Genomic DNA, 23,386 nt, shown 5'->3' on the forward strand with positions numbered 1-23,386 from the left:
TGGCTCTGGTTCCCCGGCCCTGCTCCCGTCCCTTCCCTGCCCTTAAGGGGGTACAAAATCCAACTATTACAAAGTATTACAAAGTATAAAAGCACGCTGCAACATTCATGCATTAGTTCAAATTTTAGTGTCACCTTGGGTTGTTTTCCCCCATTTTCTTCAGGAAAACTTCTGTAGACTGACTACTGTAACAGGTGTTTTACTTTAGTAAGGTGTAAGAGGGGAAGCAAGGGAAAAACTAGGGGTGTTATTTCCTAAAGACTTTCATTAGTAAATTATGCTGGCTTTTGAAGATTTTGGCATTTTTCTGAAAATGCTTTTCCCTTTTTGTTAAATACTGTATAGATGTCATGTAGCTGACAGGCTATGGTGTACTTTCTCTACAGTCATTCAGTTCGCTGTGGTCAATCAACAGAAATTCATTGTTCTAATGTATGTGGAAATACTTTAAACTGTGGAAAGCACAGCTGTACTCAAGTGTGCCACTCAGGAAAATGTTCACCTTGCCAGTTAACAGTACAGCAAGGTAAGTACTGAAATGCTCTACAGATATCCACCCTATACAGTGAGAACATGGGGGTGGAAAAAATCAGTATCAAGAGGCAGGTGTCAGTTTTTCCTTAAAACAACCAAAATCTATTGCTGGAATCCTGCCATGATGATTAGGCTGTTGGAGCATGTGTCTTATTAGGACAGGCTGGTGATACTGGACTTCCTTATCTTGAGAAGGCTGAGTAGTGGCCTTTCAGTAGCTAATAAGTAATTTAAGAAGACAGAGATGGGTTATGCATGTGTGAAGGATGAGAGACAATGAGCTTAAATTCCTTGTAATTAGCTGTAAGGAAAATCTCTTGTCTTGGGATTTTCAAGACCAACTGAATAAAACACTTGAGTAATGTGGTCTGATCTCATTGTTGACTGTGCTTTAGGTAAGGGCTTGGACTAACTAATCCTTTCTTACCTGAATTATTCTCTGATCTTACTGAATTTTTTACTATAATTATAAGAATTAATTAGGCAGTAAATGAAAGAAAAATACAAGAAGGTATGGGAAAGTGTAACGTGCATGGAGTGTGTGGGTCAGATACAGAGACTCACACTCCAGAGTTCTTGTGACAAACAGCCTCGAGTTTATTCCTCCAGCTCATTTTATAGGAGCTCCAGTTACACATGTGATTTGTTGAGGTCTTAGCCCCATCCAGTTCTCTGGCCAATGATACATCTGCGTTTAGAGCTGAATGACATTGGCTGAGGGTCCCTGTGCAGATTGAATCCAACCTATCCCTGCCCACCCAGGGATTCCAGGCCCACAGGAAAGTACATTTCAACAAGCTTCTCACGATTTCTGTTAAAATTTTCTAAACCGAGTATTGAATGGAAATTAAATTGTCTGAGTAGGTATGCCAGTATAGAAATAACTTTATAGAACAGTTTATACAGAAAATTGCAAGTTAATTTTCTCAGTTTCTAAGGTAATAATTAACTTGTTATTTATACTGCTTTAATAAATAAACTTTCTGTGCACATGGTACCACTTTATCAAAATAAATGATGCTGGAATTCCAACTTCTGTAGGACAAAACCCTTTCAGTGATGAAATAAATCTAAAGAGGAGCAACTTCTTTATCCTTCTAAAAATTGACTGTAACAGTTTTTCACTTTTTACCTTTTTATATTTGCTGGAGGTGTTTTGTCACTGATATTCTCTTGTATTGTTTTCTGTGGAATATTGCTTTCTTACAGTGTGTTACTGTGGAAGCAACTTTAGAGAAGTATTGTGTGGATCAAAGGAAGAATTCTCTGACGGTTTTGGGAGTTTCTCATGTCAGAATATATGTGGCAAGTAAGATCACTATGACTTACACTTTTAAAAAGAAGGTAATTCTATTCACAATTACTTACTGTGATACTCTTAGATAATTCCCCTTTTAATATTTTTCTTGTTTTGTATTTTGTTTCTTTGATTATTTTTTTTCCAGAAAATTAAATTGTGGGAGGCACAACTGTAAGCAAGTATGCCATCCTCAGCCTTGCCAGCTCTGTCCACGACTTCCACAAGTTGTGTATCGTTGTCCCTGTGGTCAGACTCCTCTCAGCAAGTTACTGGAACTAGGATGTGTTGAACGTAAAATTTGCACAGATCCTATCCCATCGTGTGGAAAAACATGTGGCAAACCTCTTTCTTGTGGTAGCTATGGTAATTAGAAATTTCTGTATCAGAGTATTCTAAGTGTCTCATAGTGTCACCAAAAGTCAGGTGAATAGAACTTCTGAACACCAATGCAGCATTAAGAAGTAGGCATTCTTTATTGTGGTACCAGCTGTAGGCAGGATAAGTTCACCCAGAATCGCATATTCCGGTTCTCTGCAAGTGTGTTGCTTATATACTTAAATTACATAATATGCTTCACAATTTGCAGAAATCTTGTACATATTATAATTGCTCGTTACCATAAAACTCTCCTCCTGGCTTAGTCTTTTTATGGTCTTATTTTGGCTGTGGTTGCATTCTTAAGCCAGATGTACTTACTCCCCCAGTCCCTTTATCTTCCCTCTGTCCTTGCTCTGGAGGCAGGGCATGCCTGTTTCTTTGTTAAAAGTACACAGATGAAGTCTTTGTTCATAGACTAACCTTTTTGATATCAATATTTTGAAAACAAAACAAAAAGTGGTCTTTAAATATTTAATTTCAGTAAAATAATATTTTATTAGCAATTTGGGGTTTTAACCAAAATGAGTGTAAAAACCACTGCAGAGCCTGCAGTCTAGCTGTGTGTTCATAATAATGCTTTAAAATAAGGAAATAAAACTCAGCTCTGCATAAGCTTAGTGTCATTGATCAGTGATGCTCCTAATAATATGATGTTACAGGTCATAGATTTTTTATATTCTTAATACTTGTATTTTCATTTTGCTAGAGTTTGTTCATACATGTGAAAGCCTTTGCCATGAAGGAGACTGTAGACCATGTTCTCACACATCAAATATTTTTTGTAGGTGTGGCTTCAAAAAAAAGGTGAGTGTGTAACTGCAGAAACAGGTAATCTTTGCTTTTTAAAGCTGTGGAGAAAAAGGAATTGAAGAAGTATAAAGAAGTACTGTGCTTCTTAGCTGCAAGAACCTGTGTTGTATACTAACTGATGGTATCTAGCTTATACTGTGAAGTGGCAACATGCTTTTACTATGAAGGCAAGTTTTAATGTATTTTGGCAGAGTTGGAACAGAGTTCTGTTAGTGTAAACATTCTGCAAAATCCTGTATTATTCTGGAGTATTTTTATAGCATAAGGAATTGGTACTGTTGCCAAGAGTAAACTGAGAGAAGAAAGGCAGCCTAATTAAAACTCTATAGCTTGTAGTCTCCTTGTAGATGTTTTAGTAGAGACTACATTTTTACTGATTGCTTTTCTTTGTACATTTATATAGTGATCCTGCAGGTCTTCAGCTATTGTTATTTAGTAATTATTATATTTTTAAACCATGCTACTTTCTGTAATCATAGCTTTGAAAGTTTTGGCTACTATCACAGAAGCTTTGATGACTTTTTTGACCTGTTATGTATCATCTGCAAGTAGAGGCGGCTTCTGAATATATATGTCTGTAAGTGCTTGGAAATGACTGAGAGTTTGCTAGAGGTTGGAACTGCTTTCTCCTAGAAGTTTGCTGAAGGTAGTTATGGGGTAGAAGGCTTTAGATTGCATTTTGAATCTTGAAATAAAGTAGTGAGGTTTTGGGTTTAGTTTATGAAGTTTCTCACACACCAGAAAGATGCTTCTATAAAAAGAGTTAACTACAGTGATAATTTCAATAAATTATGAAAAATGTGATAGTCAGAAATGACAGAATGTAAACTTGTGGTGAATGCTTCAAATGTCAACAACATTATTTTCATCCATCACATTTTATTTTCATGTTGAGGTCTTTAGGTATAACTTTGTAAACGTAACATTAGGCTTTCTTCTTTTCTTTCGTCAGACTTGCGTTTTAGAACAGTTGGTCAAAGCACAAATTTATGCACTCCTATCAGTATTCTCTGGGAGAGCTCTATTGGTTTCTTGGGACAAGCCTGATTCTCTCAGTTTACCGTGACACTTAATACTGCTGAATTAAGTGGAGAATACAAAACTACATTTTTTTAAAAATTGGTATTGAATCTTTAAGGAACAAATACCGTGTTAAAAGATTTGAGGATTTTTTTTCCAGTTTTTATTTCACTTTTGTGTGCAGATGTGTCATACACATGAAAACTGAGTGTGCTTCTTTTTTCATGTGACCAAGTGTTTTCAAGATAAGTATGTTTCAGTTGTTTCATTTATTTTAACCCAATGGCTGCTTGTTTGTTTCCTAGGAAATCCCATGTGCTCTTCTCAGAAATAAAGGTACAAGATAATGATATATATATAATGTAAAGTTGTTTAAAAATTATCACAGCTCATAGTAATTTGGGGATTGATTTACAAAGTTGGCAAATAGCTGATCTGTACTGCATCTTTTATCCATGCTTTCATGCCAAGTTGGTAATTTCTGCTGCTTGTTCATGGTACTGGTCATGATGCTGTGTTTGGGAGAAGGTTTGAAATATAAACATCTTCAGTTTTCTTTCATCTTTTACATAAGGAAAGACTTCTTCACGTTTGATCTCAAAGATGATGTCTGTTTTATTTTGAGCAGTTTCTTACACCGCCTGCCATATTCATTAGGTTGACGTCCCCCTCCTACTCCCCCATCATCCTGTATAACTTTTGGTCAACTTGCACAGCTCAGATTCAGTGTAATAGTTTTGCTCTGATGCCTATGTTTCTGGCGAAATACAAGCTTTGATTCTACTTCACATTGTATAGTGGTGATCTTTGCAGCTGGTCTTTGCATATGACCACAGCAGAGTGTTCCCATTTGATGCTTCTCGGTATTCAAGATCTAACATCTCAAAATTCCTCTCAGTGAAATCTTTACTTGATTGACCCCTGTCTACTGCGGTATTTATTTACAAGATACATAAGGGAGTAATATGCATATTTTCTAATTTGACCTTTTGTCTATGAAGACTTTGCTCTTATGGAATCCAGAAGTGATTTCCTTTTGTAAGCTGTTTATGGTAATAAGGATATTCTTTGCTAGCAATAGTTTCATGAGCATATAGCAGTGGTTGTTTTTAGCTGACTAAAACAGCTAAAACCACCCCAGTTTAATCAGTCTTAAATTGTGTGTTTATGGTACTTCAGTGTATCAGAATATCCTGTTTTGTTTGTTCTGTTGTGTGGAGTTTATGGTGTGAGGGTTAAGGGGAAATTAACTAGCTTCCTGTATTCTGCTTTCCAAAATCCTTTTGAATAAGGGTTTAAAGAAAGGCAAGTGCCCACATGGGGATAATTGTGAGGGAGAGTGAGTAATTTAAAAGTTTGCTTGCTGGCTTAACATGTGTTAGTCTCTCCTAGACCATGCCCTGCAACAGCCTTAGCATAATACTGTAATTACAGATTTTATTCTCAGCATATGCAAAGACCTAAAAGTTAGGAATTTGGGGGGATTTTTTTTTAATAGCTGCTATTACATTCATGTGTGACAAGCGATGCAACAAGAAGAGATCATGTGGACGACACAAGTGTAATGAAGTTTGCTGTGTGGTAAGTGTACCTGTGGTTTTATAAAATTGCTTGATGTGATGTGTGTTTAATTCTGGTTGTGATGTTAACAGTCTTTTTTTCTTTTTTTTTTTTTTTTTCATTTTTGTGCATCTTCATTCTCTATTTGCTGTGTTTGTTATGCTCACAAAGTTTGTGTGTGTGCATTTATTTTGCAAGTTTTGTTTTATAGGTATCATTATAAATGTGAAGCCAAATTTCAGCCTAAATGCAGTTAAATCAGTAAAGGTGCTTTTTTGTCAATGTAGTGATTCCAGGGAGAATGGAGAGGGAAAGCATATTGCTTAATAGAAGAAGCATAAACCTTGTAGCTGTGTCTGTAACAGAAGTCTTAACAGAATCTTCATTAAAAATTGTGTATCCATACAGTGATGGAAAAACTGTATAGAGTTGGACTAAGCTATTTTTTGCGCTACACAGTTTTGTCTGTCTATTATTAGAAGTAGATTGGAACCTCAAAGGGAAAAAAATACCCAATAGAGCTTATAGTTAAATTCTGGTTTTTCTTTTTTGCCATTTCTTAGGACACAGAACATAAGTGCTCTTTGGTTTGTGGTCGTAAACTCAACTGTGGGATTCATAGATGTGAAGAACCCTGCCATCGTGGCAGTTGTCAAACATGCTGGCAAACAAGTGAGTTATGTGCAAAAATACATAATTTTCATTTATTCTAGGAATACATTAATATCTCTGTCTAGCTTTAGGTAGTTAATGTGATCTATTTTACAGTGGTAAAAAAGGAGAAAGACAGGTGATGTAGATTGTAAGGATACTGTTTACAGATTTAAGTGGCTTTGCTGCAGTAGTACATGTATCTTTCTTGTGTTATATGCACATAGACATAGTCAAAGACCTCCATTTTATGGAGACCAACTTTTCATGGAATCATCCTGGGAAAAAGAAGGTGCTAGAGCCTCTGAAGCTCACTGTGCTTGAGTAAGCATTGTAGTCTGTCTTAATAGCCTATTAATATGATGTGTGTGTTGACTGCATCTCTCATTAGAAAAATAGATATTTCTATGTGCAAACATTTCTCTTGACAAAGCAAAATAGTAATCTTAGTGTCTCAGAGGTCCTGTTAGTAACTTCTGGTGTAGTCGAGTCAAAGTGCACGGTTTTTCTGAGCAGTTGTTTTTCTTCACTGAATTCCATAGGTTTAATATTTAAGGTTGTTAAACTTATCCACATTGCTGCAATATTTTTGAGGATTGTGTTTCACTCTCAGATTAAAGGAGACTTAAGGATTGCCTCCATTGTTAAATGGGAGGCCTCCACTGTAAATTGCTCCACTGTTGAATGTGATAAAATCTAGAGGTCAATCTTCTATGCTGATTTTTTTTCTGAATACGGGAAAAGCAGTTACATACTTCAGGAACCTGATTATTATGATAATTTGGCTTAAACCTCTGTGCTCCTGAAGTTTCCCATGTGAATCTGTCCAGAGGTAAATCAACTAAGCAGTCTATTTAAAGATTTCTTACCTGCTTTCTCTTGGTGCTGCTTGTTGAGATTACAGAGGCATACATTGTATGATTCTATATGATTCTGACCCTATAGTTGATGGTGAATCCTTCTCAGCACTCCAAGGACCATTTTGACTCTGATGCACCTGTCTAGCCAGCAATTTGCAGGTGGTTTATATCAACCATGGTATCAAATGCATGGTCAGCTGTAAGTCATTTGCCTACTCATTAGATTGGATTTCTTGCCCCTGCTTTCATCTCCATTACTGCTTTTGCTAGGAATGGTGAGGGCTGACATCAACTTGCAATACTACAGTGCATCTACACCTCTGTGTGCTTCCCAGGTGCTTCACTTTCCAGTGTAATTTCCTCAGTGCTGATAAGTGTGGTCCCTTTCTTGTGCTAGGGTTTCTTTATGCGTGCACAGTCTACTTCAAGACATGAGTACATCTCTTGGGGAAAATAAATAATGTCAGCATTAGAGACAGTGCAGTTAAAAAAAAAAAAAATCAGATACTGTATTTCTGCCCTTTGGATCCAGACCTCTCTGCACTCTGTCCCCATTATCCTGATTAGTGCAACTAAGGGACTTCTCATTATAAGATTCTTCACTTACCATTTCTCATCAATAGCAAGCGTTCAGTGTAGCTGTCTTAACATTCAGGTCTTCTGAAGACCAGGTTTCAAGACCTGTAGTAAGGGACAACAAAGCTCTGCTCTTTCCCATGCTTCCTTTCCAGAGGGCCTTCCTTTCTGTTGGCATTCTGAGTCTTTTCTGCTTTTGCTTTCTACTTCTTTTTTCTAACATTTTGTTCACCCCAGCATTCTTATTTGCTGTAATTTATTGTAATTTAGTCTCCTTAGACAAAAATTGCAGGTTTGTTTTTTTTTTTACTAACTGCTGTACTTCAAAATACATGGGCAAATGAGTAGGATCTGGCCTGAGATTTAACTGATGGGACAGATCATAAAAAATAACCAGACTTGAGAAATTTCTGAACATAGGAAAAATCATTGAAAAAGTGAAAGAAGTTTCAGATAGGGAATTTCACCTCTGTTCCTCACCAAAAAGGGTGAGACATGTCTGAGCTTCACAAGTAATTGGACGAGTGAGGTATAGGGAACCTTTTTGACGGTGGAACTTCTGAGGGCCAGTAGGTAATTGTGATGCTGATATAACCACACTAATAATAGCAGAAGTAGCAGATTTGGGTACAGATGTAGCTGAGTGGGCCAGTGGCTGTACTGGGTTTGCATCCAGGGTTTGGAAGCAAGGGGCTACAGAATTGGCTTCTGTGTGAAGCTGCTAGAAGCTACCCTATGTCCAGCAGAGTCAATGCCAGCTGGTTCTAAGATGGATCCACCACTGGCCAAGGTCAAGCTGATGAGGAATAACAGTAACACCTCTGTGATAATGTACTTAAGAAGTAAAAAAAAAATATTGAACAGATGTAATTGCAGCCGGAGAGGAGAGAAGGCAACTATGCAGACACTTAAGATCAGTGAAAAAGGAGGGGGAGGAGGTGCTCAGGTGCTGAAACAGAGCCACTGTTGGGGAAGACCATGGTGAAGCAGCTGTGGCCCTGCAGCCCATGGAGGTCAACAGGGGTACAGAAATCCACCTGCAGCCCACAGAGGAACCCCACACTGGAGCAGGTGGATGTCTGAAAGAGGCTGTGAACTGGTGGGAGTCCTGTGCTGGAACAAGCTCCTGGCAGGAACGTGCAGACCTGTGGAGAGCGCTAAAGCAGGTTTTCTGGTAGGACCTGTGACTCTGGTGGAACCCACATTCAACCAGGTTTTGCCTGAAAAGGGCTGCACCCTTTGGAACAGTGACCTACACTAGAGCAGTTTGTGGAGAACTGTTGCATGCAGGATGGACTCCCGGTGGAGATGTTCATGGAGAGCTCCCCATGGGAGGGACCCAGCTATGGAATAGGGAAGGTCTCTTATCCCTGAGCAGCAATGGGAAAAATGTGTGATCAACTGCCCCCACTCCCTGACCACTGCACCACTGGGGGACAGGAGCTGGAGCCTGGGAAAGAGGGAGGAGTGGGGGGGAAGTGTTCTTAAGATGTATTTTACTTCTCAGTATCCTGCTCTGATTTTATTAGAAATAAACTCAGTTAGGATGCCCAAGTGGCATCTGTATTTTGCCCATTATGGTATTTGGTGAATGACCTCTCCTGGCCCTTATCTCAAGTCATTATATTTTCTTTTCCCTGCCTGTGGATGGGAGTGATAGAACAGCTTTGGTGGGTGAAGGACATCCAGCCAGGTTAAAGTCACTTTAATGGGAAAAAAATTATTTTGTTAGATTATTTGGGAGGGATCAAGGTGGATGCATGGACAAATGGAGGGAAGGCACAATAGACATCATTTGCACAAATGAAGCTGTTGGTCAACTTAATTAGTTGATAGAGATCTGTGCGCCTCATGTCTATTGTTTATCCTGTCATAGTTAAGATTTAATATCTTTCAGTGTAGTCTCATTCTCTGTTCTGTGTGTGAGAGTTCTTGTGTGCCAGCAGCTGGAGGCTTGGCTGCACATCATGGGAGCACATAGTCTTTATGTTAGCAACTAAGATACCAGATTGATGTGCGAACAGCTGGAGAATGGGATCTTAAGTTATAAAGACCCCTTGATCTGGGTGCCAGCACATGGATGGATGAGGGTTTGTTTGCAATTTTCTAACAAGCTTGCTTCAAAGCTGGATTGAATAGCTAGTAGATCCACCTCTGGAATTACCCAAGGTTTCAGCCAGTATCTGGGAAAGGAGTCTGTCCAGGCATGGATATTAGATAGCCTGTGCTAGTATTTCAGATTCATGAATGTGCATGTGAATTTGGAGTGAATTGTGTGTATGTCACTAATAAGCTTCAGTCCTGATGAGCTGAAGAAAAAGAAGAGGACTTAGCTATTGGTATTCCTCTTTACTTGAATCTCGTAATTCGGTTGGCTTTGTGTTAGTCTGTGTGTCTGGTCATGTTATTGCCATGTATGTATTGAGTTTCTCGTCTCTCTGGAATGTGTGTTCAGTCCTGCACTAGGCTGGATCTGCATATTGATCTAGCAGCCATCAGTAGCTATAGAGGTGGGACAGTAGGAACATTTGGGAGTTCAACAGGTTGTGCTTTGGTAGACTAGGAGGGAAGAATCCTGTGATTCCAGAGTTAAAGTCAGAGAACTTGCTGAATTCCAAAGCTCCCTTAACACACTTCTCTTCAGGTTAGAATTGTTGGTTTGTGTTTTTGTTGCCCCCTTATTCTCTTACTTCCTCCACCATTTTCTGTTGTTTTCCACTACCTCTTTATTTGCTTATAGACCAATCATATTCTCTTTTTGTTCTCAGATCTGCTTCTGTATGATGTCAGTGTTCTTAGTGTTCTGTTTTTCTAAGCATTTATCTGTTTGAACTGTAGTTTGCGTTCCAGTTTGCCAGTTTTTATACAGTCTGAAAAAAGCAGTGAATTGTATTAATTTTTGTACAGTGTTTCATTGGGGTGGTGTATGTAAGTACTTCTATTACTTTGTTTATTACTGAGATTTGAATCTTATAGGAGTTTAAAACTTGTTTCCCAAACACGGAAGATAAAAAAATGCACTCAGAACAAAATGGGTACTGCCTGAGACAGAGAACTTCCAAAACATACAAAGCTGGATTTGAAGTCTTTGGACATGTTCATAATGAACGTTTACGAGGATCCATGTAATAATAAATACCATAAAGAAGACTTGTTGTCTTTTGGTAATTTTCTTTGGAATCTTTATAGTACTAAATGCAGGGCTTAGCAAAATGGCAAAATATAAACACTGGTCTGAAAAAGTGATGTCAGGAAGTTTGGAACACGAAATTTCAATGGTAGGCCTTCTGGAAGGGAATTCAAGAGATACCTCCCCTTTTTAAATCAAAGGTAGAACAGCAAAGCTTTCAACTTGACATGAGCATTTTGCTTGTTCATTTTCCTGGTTCAAAATATTGATGTGAAAGAACCGCTCTAAAAGCAAAGCATAATGCCTAACCAAATCGTCATAGTCTAGTTTTCTTGTAGGAGCCACAAAAGCTAATAAATTCACTAATTTCAAATATTAGTGCTTAATATTAAAAACCAAAGCTGGAATAAAATATTTACATGTTATGTAAAGATTTCTCATAGAGGAAACATACAAATAGATCTAGTCATTAGAATATATTTGACTTTTTTTTCAGGTTTTGACGAGTTAACTTGTTATTGTGGTGAATCTGTGATTTACCCCCCTGTTCCCTGTGGCACTCAGCCACCAGAGTGTAAAAAAACATGCACCAGGCCACATGACTGTGATCATCCAGGTAAGCCAAGCCATTCAGTTTTGATCGGGGTTTTTTGGGGTTTTGTTATTGATTTTTGTTTGGTGGTGGGTTTTTTTGTTTGCTTGGTTTTTTTTTTTTTTTTTAATTTGGTGTTCTTTTGATCAAAATGTAGAAAAGTGTATATAGGTCTATTTGAAAATATATATCCAAGCCAACCAGCTAAAAACTTGCAATGAAAACTACTAATGGTACTTCTCACTGGTAAAAACACTGGTGTTTTTTCTTATTAATCACAACACATTAATTGCTGTATTCCAAAGATCAAGTGCTCTATTGAAACAGTAGGATAATCTAGGGAACAGTTAGTTTCTATGTTGCTTGGAAACTCATTGGCTGATCACAAAATAAATAGTGTGGGTCGAACAGTTTCTGACAAATTTTGCCTGAGAGTATAACCCTACTCACAAGTTAGAAAACTACCTGCACTTTAATTTAGAGTGTATAGAGATTATTCACATAAACACTTGGCGTCCTAATTTTTTGTGATGCGTAATGCTTTGCATAAATTGTGTAGTTTTGCACTCCCTGTCTTCTTTAATGCATTCAACTGAAGTATATTAATAAAACTTCTATGACTTTTATTTCTGTAATTGCAGTGTACCATTCATGTCATAGTGAGGAGAAATGTCCCCCCTGTACCTATCTCACTCAGAAATGGTGTATGGGCAAGCATGAAGTAAGTCTGGGCAATTAATGTTTTTGAATACTAAACAATTTTTTACAACTGTAGGTTTGGATTTTTGTGTCATGTTTGAAATGGAGTATGTTACTGGAGTTGGAGTTTAATGTGGTTAAATTGGAGAAGTATATCTTTTATTCCATATGCATGCAAACCACCTACTGTATTGGACTATGGTATAAAACAAAACTCGTTCTTTGACCTAAGATCTTTTAGTATTAAGATTCTTATGTGGACAGTGCCAATGAAGGTGTGAACAGTAAAAGCACTTGGAGATTTCCATTGATAATTTTTACTGATAGTTGTCGTCTTCTTCCTTTCCTCTTTCAGCTGCGAAGTAATATTCCTTGTCATCTCACTGACATTTCCTGTGGACTTCGCTGCAATCAAATGTTAAAATGTGGAATGCACAAATGTAAAAGAATTTGTCATAAAGGGGAATGTCTTATAGATGAAGAATGTAAACAGCCATGTATTATTCCAAGGCTATATTGTAATCATCCATGTATGGCTCCCTGTCATCCTTCTTCACACTGCCCGACAACATCCTGCTGTGCAAAGGTTAGATACCTAAAGAAAATTCACTGCAAATTTACAGGTGAATTAAATGGTTTAATTATCAGCCAGTAACAGTTGTGACACGTTTGTATATTGATAGCATAACATTTTGTCTGTAAAATTAAAATACTGATTTTTTTAAAAAATAAAACTATTAATCACTTTTAGTTAGCCATTATTCCACTAAAATAGGCCTTTTAAAATGAATAAGTTTATATCCTTCACACCCTCTATGGCAGTAAATAGACAAAACTTAAAAAAGCTGTTCACTTATGTGATATGGCAGGTTGATCTTCAGTGTGAATGTGGAAGAAGAAAGGAGAGTATGATATGCTCCGAAGCATCCAATACATATCAAAGGTTGGTACGTTAATAATTCTTTCAATTCCTTACTGGACCTACTGCTTCACAGTTTGATTAAATTGCAGGTGGTTATACTTGACTAAATATATTTAGTTCACAAGCTTTTTTGACTTTTTTGTACTTTGACATGTGGTAGTTTTGGGGGGGGGTGGGGGGTGGCAGCAGAGGTTGATATTTCCCTGAGTTTTTATACCAGCTATGCTGTATTAGAACTCGGTTTTTTTTTTTGTTTTTTTGTTTTTTTTTTTTGCTGTTGGTATGTCAAAGCTTGACTCTTCCATATGTGGAACTCTATTTTACCCACACAGAGCAATTAGGTACAGATGAATTTGTCGAGTCCAGATTCAGGCTCCTGAATGTAGGCGATTGCAGTCCATGTGTGACTTGCTGTCCATTTTTCCAGTCATGTATGATGGAACCTAGTCAGTAGAGATGATGGATGCTGAAGAGTGATTTAAAGTAATTTTGAAATAGCTAAATTTAGGCAGGAGAGCTTTGGCATCTAAATCTTGGGTTTTAATCTTGGGCAAACTGAGCCCTACCCAACTGCATTTATTGCAAAAATCTCCAGATCCTATGTCTATACTTAATTTTCTCTCTCATAGGAGAGAGAGCAAGGAAAAGAAGAAAAGTGGGGCTTTGGAACTTTTGAAATTAATATAGCAAAACAGTAATAAAAATTTTAAAAATCTTACTCTTAGGCTGTGATTGAAAGGGAGTAAAAAAAGTTAGTCTAAAGAGTTGGTATATGATCAGAGTTCTGCTCTGTATCCTGCTTGTTAGGCAACCAAAGTCTGAGATTCTTCCTGTCTTTCAGAGAAAGTTTCTTAATGATGGGTTTATTTGGAATTGGTATCGGAGGGCCTTTTTTCATCCTAGCCCAGCTTAGGGTATGCTGCTTGGTTTCTGCTGAACACTGTCCATATTCAAGTTCTGACAGAAAATAGTTTAGCTTAGATACTTAATGCTACCTAATGAAAACAAGGAGAAAAATATGCTAATTAGAAACAATCAAGAACAGTTGTAGTCAATACTAAGTTGAATGCAAGATACATGTACAGAAGTTTGGTTTTTTTTGGTATTTTCATCACTATGAATACAAATCAGAAGACTGACTCAACGTTGAAATACCAGTTTAAATTGACAAATGCTTGTTATTAATGATAAGTTCAGAAGATAACACACAAGTCCAGATTTTTGAAGTTCTTTCTCTGCTGTTTTATAACTCAGGCACTGCCTAAATATTCATGCAAGGAAAATGCTTCTTTGAAGCCAATGAGAGATCTTGCATGTATAAGGTGAATACATATGTACTTATTTCTCTGATCAGAGCGCAAATCTAGAGGAAGGAAAACTCTTCTATTTAAAGGAGATGTTTGTATCAGTTAAAATGTGTTCATATATGCTTATAAATCACTCGTGACTTGTGGTAGTAACATGCCAGCTAAGTTTGATAACTCCAGCAGTTCAGGTTCCTGAAAGATTATTCTAATTTTGTGAAGATAAGTTTGCCATTTTTCCTACCTATCACCAAGCCAAAACAATGATAACAAAAACCATTTAAAAAAACCCACAACAAAGTAAAGGTCAGCAAATTAGGGGAATATCCAAGTTTTCTCAAAAATTTTAGAGAAATGATAAAACACCTTTGGGCGTTGTCAGTGAATGTTGGTGAAAGAATGCCCAAGGGAACAGGAAATACCTGTGCTGCTATATCTGTACATATAGCACAAATGATGTCATATCATCTAATGTCCCACTATCTAGACTTTGGCATCAACTGATTAATATGAAGTGCCTCTAAATAATTTTTTTGTTTTATGTAGTATGATTAGCCTCGTTCCTGATAGGTGGTTGGTCTTTGAATGTGATGAAAAACATAAAGAGATAAACATACAGAAACAAACATATCCTTTTATTTTAATGTAACAGAAAAGCTAATTCAAGAGGATACAATGTTTCATTTTTAGGAGTTGATTTGAAATTTTGTAGGATATTTCCATAAAAAATTCCTGTATATTTTAGTTATACAAATTTTAGCAAAGGAGACTGGGAAGACTTGATATTGAAGGGAATTAGGAAGACTCTTTATAAAGAAAATGGTAATGATTTTGGTTGGCATTTTGTCCTTTCCTTGTGGATTGTGTTAACCATATTTTCCAAACAAATTTCTAAGTACTTTATAAATTCACTTGACAGATTTTGTTGCACACAGTCAGGGAAGAATCAGATAAAATTATACTTAAAGCTGTATGGTCAGCTGTAACTTGTATAATTAGCAAGTGAGGAGAAAGAGTAGTTACCTTGCATAATTTCAGCTTGCATAAGAAGCACGTCCATTTGTTAGTGTTACTCCTAGTTGAGGTAGATGAGAGTAGACTCTGGATTTATGTAACTGGATTAGACTCCTAAGAGCTGGTGATGTAGAACTAGAGTTCCAGTCTAAAGAGAACTCTAAAAAGTCTAATGATCAGTCTGTCTTACTTCTTCCACCTAGAGATTAAATCTGCACCCTTATATACCTTTTCAGAAGTTTATGTGTTGCCTTAAATGAAATCTACTACTCTTTTTTTCAGAATAGCTGCTATATCTATAGCAACTAAGCTAACAGATCTGCAGCTTGGGGATTCAGTGGAAATCAGTAGGCTTATTACAAAAAAAGAAATGAAGCAAGCCAGGTAAGGACATACATGTAATAACATATTTGAAGCCTTTGTGTGTACCTGAAGCATAAGTGACATGCAAAATATATTAATATGGTGATAAAAATGCTAGCTGTAATACCAGTTTGACTCTACTTTAGCAATATGCTTAAAGAGTATTTTGCAGTTCTGTGGTGATTCATGGGGTTTTTTTTCATGTAGAATGAGATCTCTGTCATTGTATGGTTGATTGCTATAATTAAGTATGGGACAATACAACTGTGGTTTCAGAGTTTTTTTTCCTACTCTGCCAACTCACTGGCGTTCCTCTGGATTTTTTCAGATTTCTAGATAGGGCAATAAACTTTATCTTCTGTTTCAGCACTCCAGTGTTCCTTTCTGGATTATTGATAGGCCGTATTTTCTCCTAGTCATCATCTTAACTATTTACAATGTTTTTGTATTACCTGTTTTAGAATTTTTCATATTTGTATTTCAGTTTGATTGGTACTTCGGTGTGTCATCCTGGCTGGCACAACAAACCTGATTTTAATTTTGTGACATAAGTTTTACTGATGTTCCTCAGGACTGAAATAGCTTGTCCCTTTACTTATAGTATAATTTCTTTATGAAGTTTTCAACTTTCTCCAGCATCCATCTGTCAGAATCTTGACTTACTGAAGTCTTTGCCTTTGAAGTCCCTAATCTCTGGTTTTAGTTTATTTCTATTATCATGTCTTCTTTCTTGATATTGCATTTGATTATTTCAGAGTCAGTCTATTATGTGTGTTAAAATCTAATGTTCCTTTATATTGTGTAAAGTCAAAATAATGACATTTCCCACATAGTTGCTTCGTGATTTGCTGTACCAAAGCTAGTGCCAGTATCTTAAGAACTTTTGCTATTGTGTTGTAGTCACTAATACATATCTTTCTGTATGGACACACACTGCCCTTTCCTTGAACAGTTGAAATTACCAGAGATGGCTTTTCTTTGTACAAGTCTTTCCTAATATCATAACTGAACTGTGGTAGGTAGCCTTTGTTCGCAGAATCACTGTGTTGGAAGAGACCTTCAAGATCATCAAGTCCAACCCATGCCCTAACACCTCAATTAAACCATGGCACTGAGTGCCACATCCGATCTTTTTTTAAACACGTACCAGGGATGGTGACTCTACCACCTCCGTAGGCAGACCATTCCAGAACTTTATCACCCTTTCTGTAAAAAACTTCTTCCTAATATCCAACCTATATTTCCCTTGACACAGCTTAAGACTGTGTCCTCTTGTTCTGTCAGTTGCTGCCTGGAGAAAGAGACCAAGCCCCACGTAACTACAACCACCTTTCAGGAAGCTGTAGAGTGATAAGGTCACCCCTGAGTCTCCTTTTCTCCAGGCTAAACAACCCCAGCTCCCTCAGTCGTTCCTCGTAGGGCTTGTGTTCCAACCCCCTCCCCAAAATAGCTGCCCTTCTCTGGATGCACTCAATGGCCTTCCTAAACTGAGGGGCCCAGAACTGGACACAGTACTCAAGAGGCAGCCTCACCAGTGCCAAATAGAGGGGAAAAATTACCTCCCTGGTCCTGCTGGCCACACTATTCCTGATACAGGCCAGGATGCCATTGGCCTTCTTGGCCACCAGAGCACACTGCTGGCTCATGTTCAGTCAGCTGTTGACCAGTACCCCAAGGTCCCTTTCTGCCTGGGCACTGTCCAGCCACACTGTCCCCAGCCTGTAACATTGCAGGGGATTATTGTGGCCAAAATGCAGGACTCTGCGCCTGGACTTAGAAAAAAAAGTAATCTTATTGGGCTCTGCCCACCCATCCAACCATTCCAGATCTCTCTGCAGAGCCCTCCTACCTTCCAACAGATCAACACATGCTTCCAGCTTAGTGTTGTCTGCAAATTTACCAGTGAAAGACTCAATCCCCTCATCCATGTCATCAATAAAGATATTGAACAGAACTGGTCCCAGCACAGACCCCTGAGGGACACCACTGGTAACTGCCCACCAGCTGGATGCAGCACCATTCACCACCACTCTCTGGGCCCAGCCATCCAGCTAATTCTTAACCCAGCAAAAATGCTCCTGTCCAAGCCCGTGGGCTGCCAGCTTTTGCAGGAGTATGCTGTGGGAGACAGTGTCAAAGGCCTTGCTGAAATTCGGGTAGACAAGACCTACAGCCTTTCCTGCATCCATCAGGTGGGTCACTTGGTCATAGAAGGAGATCAGGTTGGTCTCCTGATCTCCTGATCAGGTTGGTCTCCTGATGTCCTGATCAGGTTGGTCTCTCTTTGGTTACCCCTCCTAAACCCATGCTGGCTGGGTCTGATTCCCTGGCCATCTTGTAAGTTCTGTGTGATGAGACTCATAAACTGCTCCATCATCTTACTGAGTACTGAGGTCGGGCCTATACTTACCAGGGTCCTCCTTCCCACGCTTTTTGTAAATGGGTGTCACACTTGCTTGCTTCCAGTCATCCGGAACCTCACCAGTGAGCCAGGACTGTTGGTAAATGATTGAAAGGAGCTTCAAGCTCATCTGCCAGCTCCCTCATCACCCTGGGATGGATCCCCTCTGGTCCCATAAATTTATGAACATCCAAGCGGCTCAGCAATTCTCTGACTGCCTTCTCCTGGATAACAGGTGTGCTATTCTGTTCACAGATACCACCTACCAGCCCAGAAGGACAGTTGTCCTGAGGGCAAGCCATCTTCCCACTAAGGACTGAGGTAAAGAAGGTGTTAAATACTTCCACCTCTCCTCATCTGCAGTTACTAAGTTCCCTCCCTCATCCAATAGAGAACAAAGGTTGGTCTTACCCTTTCTTTTGCCATTAGTATATTTGTAAAAACATTTTTGTTATCCTTTACAAAAGTTGCCAAATTAAGTTTGAACTGAGCTTTGACCTCCCTAATTTTTTCCTACATGCCCTACCACCCCCATTAAATACTTTCTGAGAGCCCTGACCCTCATTCCAAAGATGATACATCCTCTTTTTATTCCTAATTCCTTTCAAAACCTCGTTGTCCATCCAGGCTGAACATTTGCTTTGTCAACTCATCTTTTGGCACACAGGAACAGTCTGTTCTTCTGCCCTCCAGATCTCTGTTTTGAAGCACTCCTAGCTTTCCTGAACTCCTTTGTTTTTAAGGGTTGCTTGCCAAGGTACTCTCTGAATAATCTCTTAAATAGGCCAAAGTCTGCCCTCTGGAAGTCCAATGTAAAAGTCTTACTGAAATCCTCCTGATTTCACCAAATAGCAAGAACTCTGTAATTTCATGATCACTATGCCCCAAGTGGCCTTCAACCACCACATCTCCCACCAGCCAATCTTTGTTTGCAAACAGTAGGTCTAACATAGTCCCTCCCCTGGTGGGCTTACTCACCAGCTGCAACAAAAAGTTGTCCTCCATGCACTCTAAAAACTTCCTGGACTGCCTCTTTTCTGTTGTATTAAGTTCCCAGCAGATGTCTGGTTGGTTGAAGTCACCTACAAGAACAAGGGGTGGTGATCCTGAAACATTCTCCAGCTGCTCATAGAATAAGTTGTCCACCTCTTCTTCCATGTTGGATGGGTGATAACAGACTCCCAGTAGGATGTCAGCCTTGTTGGCCTTCCCCTTAATTCTTACCCATAGACATTCAAGTTCGTCATCATTAGTTTCAATACCCATGGGATCAAAAGCCTCCCTAACACAAAGGGCCATGCCTTCACCTCTTTTCCATTTCCTGTCTCTTCTAAAGAGCTTATAGCCATCCAGTGCAACGCTCCAAATATGTGACACCCTTCAGCCACTTGTTGACAATGTTGGCTCTCCTGCTCCTTTCACCATTTTTCACTGCCACCAAAGGGACTGAGCAGAACACTACCTGTGCTCCTGTCCTATTAACAACTTGACCCAGTGCCCTGAAGTCCTTTTTAATTTCCCTGACACTCCTTTTTTCAATCTCATCACTGCCAACCTGGAGTATCAGCAGTGGGTAATAAACAGATGGCTGAATCAGCCCAGGGAGTTTCTCAGTAATATCCCTTACCTGGGCCCCAGGAAGGCAGAAGAACCTATCCTGTGGGATAGGTTCGGTCAACATTATGGGGCCCTCTGTTCTCCTCAGAAGGGAGTCACCCACTACATCTACACTTTTTTATTAATGTCAGAGGTGGTGATCTGTCTGAATGGATCCTAGAAGAAGTGTAATTGAGAGGGCTACTGGGCAGATCATTTTCTTCTACATCATCTGGCTGACCCTGTAGATCCAGAGCCTCATACCTATTCTGAAGTGGCACCTAGGCAGGTGATGGGGGTTGGGGGGAATTTCTGTTACCTCCCCGAGTAGGGATCCATTTCCACTCCCCTTCATCCACCAGGTGTCCTCCTGTTGCCTGACAGTGGGAGTCATGGGAGTCCTCTGACTCCTGGTGGACCTCCCTCAAGGCGGAACTCTACCAAATTATTTTGCTTTCAATTTACCAATATAACATCTAGTTCAGAAGCTTTTTTCCTCAGTTCCTATACAGCCTTGGTAACTGCTGCTGCTGTTCAAGACCTAGCGAAGAGATTCGGTGCTCAAAGATCTTTGATTATTGCTTGTTTATTTATTTTTAGCTCTGTCTGTGCTAATACATACTCTTGTTACTTCTTTAGGCTGTGATAATATGACACCAACAAGCTACAGCTTGAAAGGTATGAGGAGTAGCAGTGATTCTAATTTTAGTTTTCTTTCATAATTCAGGTTGCAATGTGATGAAGAATGCTTAGCTATTCAGAGGAACAGGTGGGAAATTAACTTGCTTACTTTTTTTTAACAGAAGTAGTCTAGGTTTGGAAAGGTAATGCTATGTAAAGAAGTAATGTTTTTCTTCATGTCCTAGAGAACACATAAATGTGGAAATGATTCCTGTTATAAAGATCTATATTGAATGATCAGAAATCTTGCTAGAATATTCTATCTCTAAATGAGAAGTTTCAAATGTACAGACCATATATTTTGCAAGCTATTAATTTGTATTAATAGCCTGTAACTTAATTCTTCTATGATGTGTGGAAGGTTGGGGGGATTTATATGAGGGGTTTTTTTGTTTGCTTATGTTTTGTTATATTTTGGGTTTTTTTCCTCCTACCCTCAAATTTAGGCGCCTTGCTGAAGCTCTTGAAATAGATGATAATTCTGATCCTTTTAAAATCCGTTCTTCTGGACCAAAGTACAGTGACCTTTTAAAAGAAGATGCAAGGTTTGTGTTTTAGTGATGGCAGCTGACATAAGTCAGCAGTGTTGAAAGCAAGATGGGAAATGCAGAACAGTTCTATTTACTCTTCTTAAAAATAGCTGCCTTGGCATTAGAAGGCAGTTAAAGCAAAGAAGTTGATATGCACTTCTCAAGATCTCCCAAATGAGAACCTGAAAAGTAAGAAGTGCCTGACAGGTTACTTTTTTTTGGGTAATAGGACCAGATTTAAAATGGTAACATTATTTTACACGATTCTCACTATGAATCAGTACCTGTACTTCTCACATTTCTACTGCTGTTACTGAGAACCAACTTCTACCTCAGAGCTCCATTTCAAAACAAAGACAAAAGTGATGACTAAATAATTAAATTATTATTATAATTATAAAATTTAGACTCTCATAGCCTAGTGTTCTTTCTACCAGGTACCATTTATTTTTTTTACCTTACTGCTTTTATTTTAAAAATAAAGAAATGAAATTATTAAATGTTGGATGCAGAGCAAAGCCTGTGCCAATGTGACTGCATAGAGGGTTGCTAGACTGAAACATCTTAAAATGAGGCAATGTGAAATCAAGGTAATATCAAAACCACCACACCAATAAATACTTTGTAATGTGGAATGAAAGGAAGGGATCAGACACATTTTTAAAAGATGTTAAGATGATGTGTCATCTGAGAGTTTTTACTCTTGTGTGTGTTTGTAGACATGACATTAGTTTTTACCAGGTCTAAGTTTTGTAGAACAGCTTAGTATGTTTTCTTCTTCCTCCAGTATTCTAATGCTGCATAAATTTCATTGTTTTGTAAGGGTGTTTGCTACTTGAAAATCCTTTATTTGATTTGCTGATATTTTGAAATAAGTGAAAATTTTACAAAAGCAACCATTCAGAATTTAAGAGTAAGTTACATCTTCTTACTTCCAACTGATAAACCTACTGCAAAATAGGAGCTGAATGTTTTCATTGTGGGGCTACTGTTTTATTAGTATTTGCATTTAAAAGTACTATTTTGTAGGGACTATTCTCTTAGTTCTGTGTAGAATATGTTTTGCTTCATCTTCTTCAGAAAACACAGCACACACTTTCAGTACAATAAGAAGGGGAAAGTTTTGCACTGTGTGTATAGTCTACTGTGTAGTCTACTGTGGTTTATTTGGAGTACAATTCTGTCTCGTCTTTCTGCCAGCCACTACCCATAATGCAAGTGTTCATCTTTCATGTACAGAACTGACCAGGACCATGCACTGTGCTGCAGATGATTGAACAGATACCTTGAAAAGCAGTCTTAATGCTTTCACACTCCTCATTCTTTCTGTGATTTTACTTGTTTTTCCTTTGTAGCCTCTTTACACTGGTGATTTACAATAAACAAATACACCAAGGCTATTCTTACTGAGTCATAGCGAAAGCAAAAGTTTTTCTTAATCTTCAAGTAAATTACTTTGTACATTGAATTACTGTATTTCATTTATCCAGTTTTAAAGATAAATGAGTTTCTACTTACAGTAACATAGCTCTCTTTACAAGAGCAGCAATCTGCAATTTGTGAATCTATGGCTTTATGAATTTTCTTCCTTGACTGCTCCTGATAACCTTTTGTCTCAGTAGTCTAGCAAAAGTTTTGGCTGTCCATCAAGATGGCAGGATCCAGATATTGTATCTATTACAGTATGTTTTTCAGGTGGCTCAGTATTCTGAACAGTATTCTGAATAATTTCTGACAGATTAATTTATTCTTGCTTGAGTGCATCACTCCAGTAATGCAGGAGTTCAGGGCTTTCTACAGAGCATAAGTTATATGTGGGATCTTAGAATGATGGAGAAACATGACACAGACATCCCTGTGCATGCAGAGTCGCTGCCTCAAGAAGGTAGCAGCTACCAAAGTCATTACTAGAATGCTATATTATCTTCTTTAGGCAATTAATTGGTCTGTGTAGCCAATACATTGACAAGAGCTGAAAGAAATATATACCTAAAAATGAAGAAAACTTGAGAAAGCTCTAGGAACTCCTGATTTTGAGGTGTAATCCTTAATTACAGAATCCTAAAGCTCCCAAAATGCAGTACAACTCCAGGTAACAGGAAGATAAGTGAGTGTAAGCATGCTGAGATAATATGTCTCCTTTGTAGGACAGTGGCAGGAGAAGGGGGCAGCAGGAAGAGCATGGTAATGTTAATCTTGCTGATGTGTTTGTCAGGATCTGATAAGGAGTCAAAGGAAGTCTCTCCACCCTATAGCTTTACATGAGGAGATATTCTGCTGCCAAGGGGAATCCATCTTGTAGCATGCAGATGGCTACCAACTGAGCACAGATCAGGGGGTACAAATCCACTGGCAGGACACCTCAGCACTGACCTTTCTAAGAAGCTTCAGAAATACATATAGAGAATAAGCAAGTGCTCAGGTTGATCTGTTGACATGGAGGATAGATCAGCACAAGTATCAAT

The 23,386-nt window shown here is 38.4% G+C and overlaps 1 protein-coding gene across 1 annotated transcript in view; it reads left to right on the plus strand.

Moving 5' to 3' along the window:
- Nucleotides 1–366: 366 nt before the first annotated feature.
- NFX1 (nuclear transcription factor, X-box binding 1) overlaps nucleotides 367–23,386 on the plus strand; it is a 41,684-nt gene continuing 18,664 nt past the window's right edge. The window contains exons 1-14 of the mRNA XM_041404559.1: nucleotides 367–526; nucleotides 1,744–1,843; nucleotides 1,980–2,197; nucleotides 2,919–3,016; nucleotides 4,348–4,378; nucleotides 5,541–5,623; nucleotides 6,166–6,274; nucleotides 11,316–11,435; nucleotides 12,053–12,132; nucleotides 12,466–12,696; nucleotides 12,980–13,053; nucleotides 15,633–15,734; nucleotides 20,438–20,479; nucleotides 20,838–20,936. Coding sequence (XP_041260493.1) covers nucleotides 367–526; nucleotides 1,744–1,843; nucleotides 1,980–2,197; nucleotides 2,919–3,016; nucleotides 4,348–4,378; nucleotides 5,541–5,623; nucleotides 6,166–6,274; nucleotides 11,316–11,435; nucleotides 12,053–12,132; nucleotides 12,466–12,696; nucleotides 12,980–13,053; nucleotides 15,633–15,734; nucleotides 20,438–20,479; nucleotides 20,838–20,936 — 1,547 coding nt within the window. The remainder of the gene's footprint in view (nucleotides 527–1,743; nucleotides 1,844–1,979; nucleotides 2,198–2,918; nucleotides 3,017–4,347; nucleotides 4,379–5,540; nucleotides 5,624–6,165; nucleotides 6,275–11,315; nucleotides 11,436–12,052; nucleotides 12,133–12,465; nucleotides 12,697–12,979; nucleotides 13,054–15,632; nucleotides 15,735–20,437; nucleotides 20,480–20,837; nucleotides 20,937–23,386) is intronic.

Source organism: Onychostruthus taczanowskii, unplaced genomic scaffold, assembly GCF_017590055.1.
Source record: "Onychostruthus taczanowskii isolate IOZ18803 unplaced genomic scaffold, ASM1759005v1 scaffold213, whole genome shotgun sequence".
NCBI lineage: Eukaryota > Metazoa > Chordata > Aves > Passeriformes > Passeridae > Onychostruthus > Onychostruthus taczanowskii.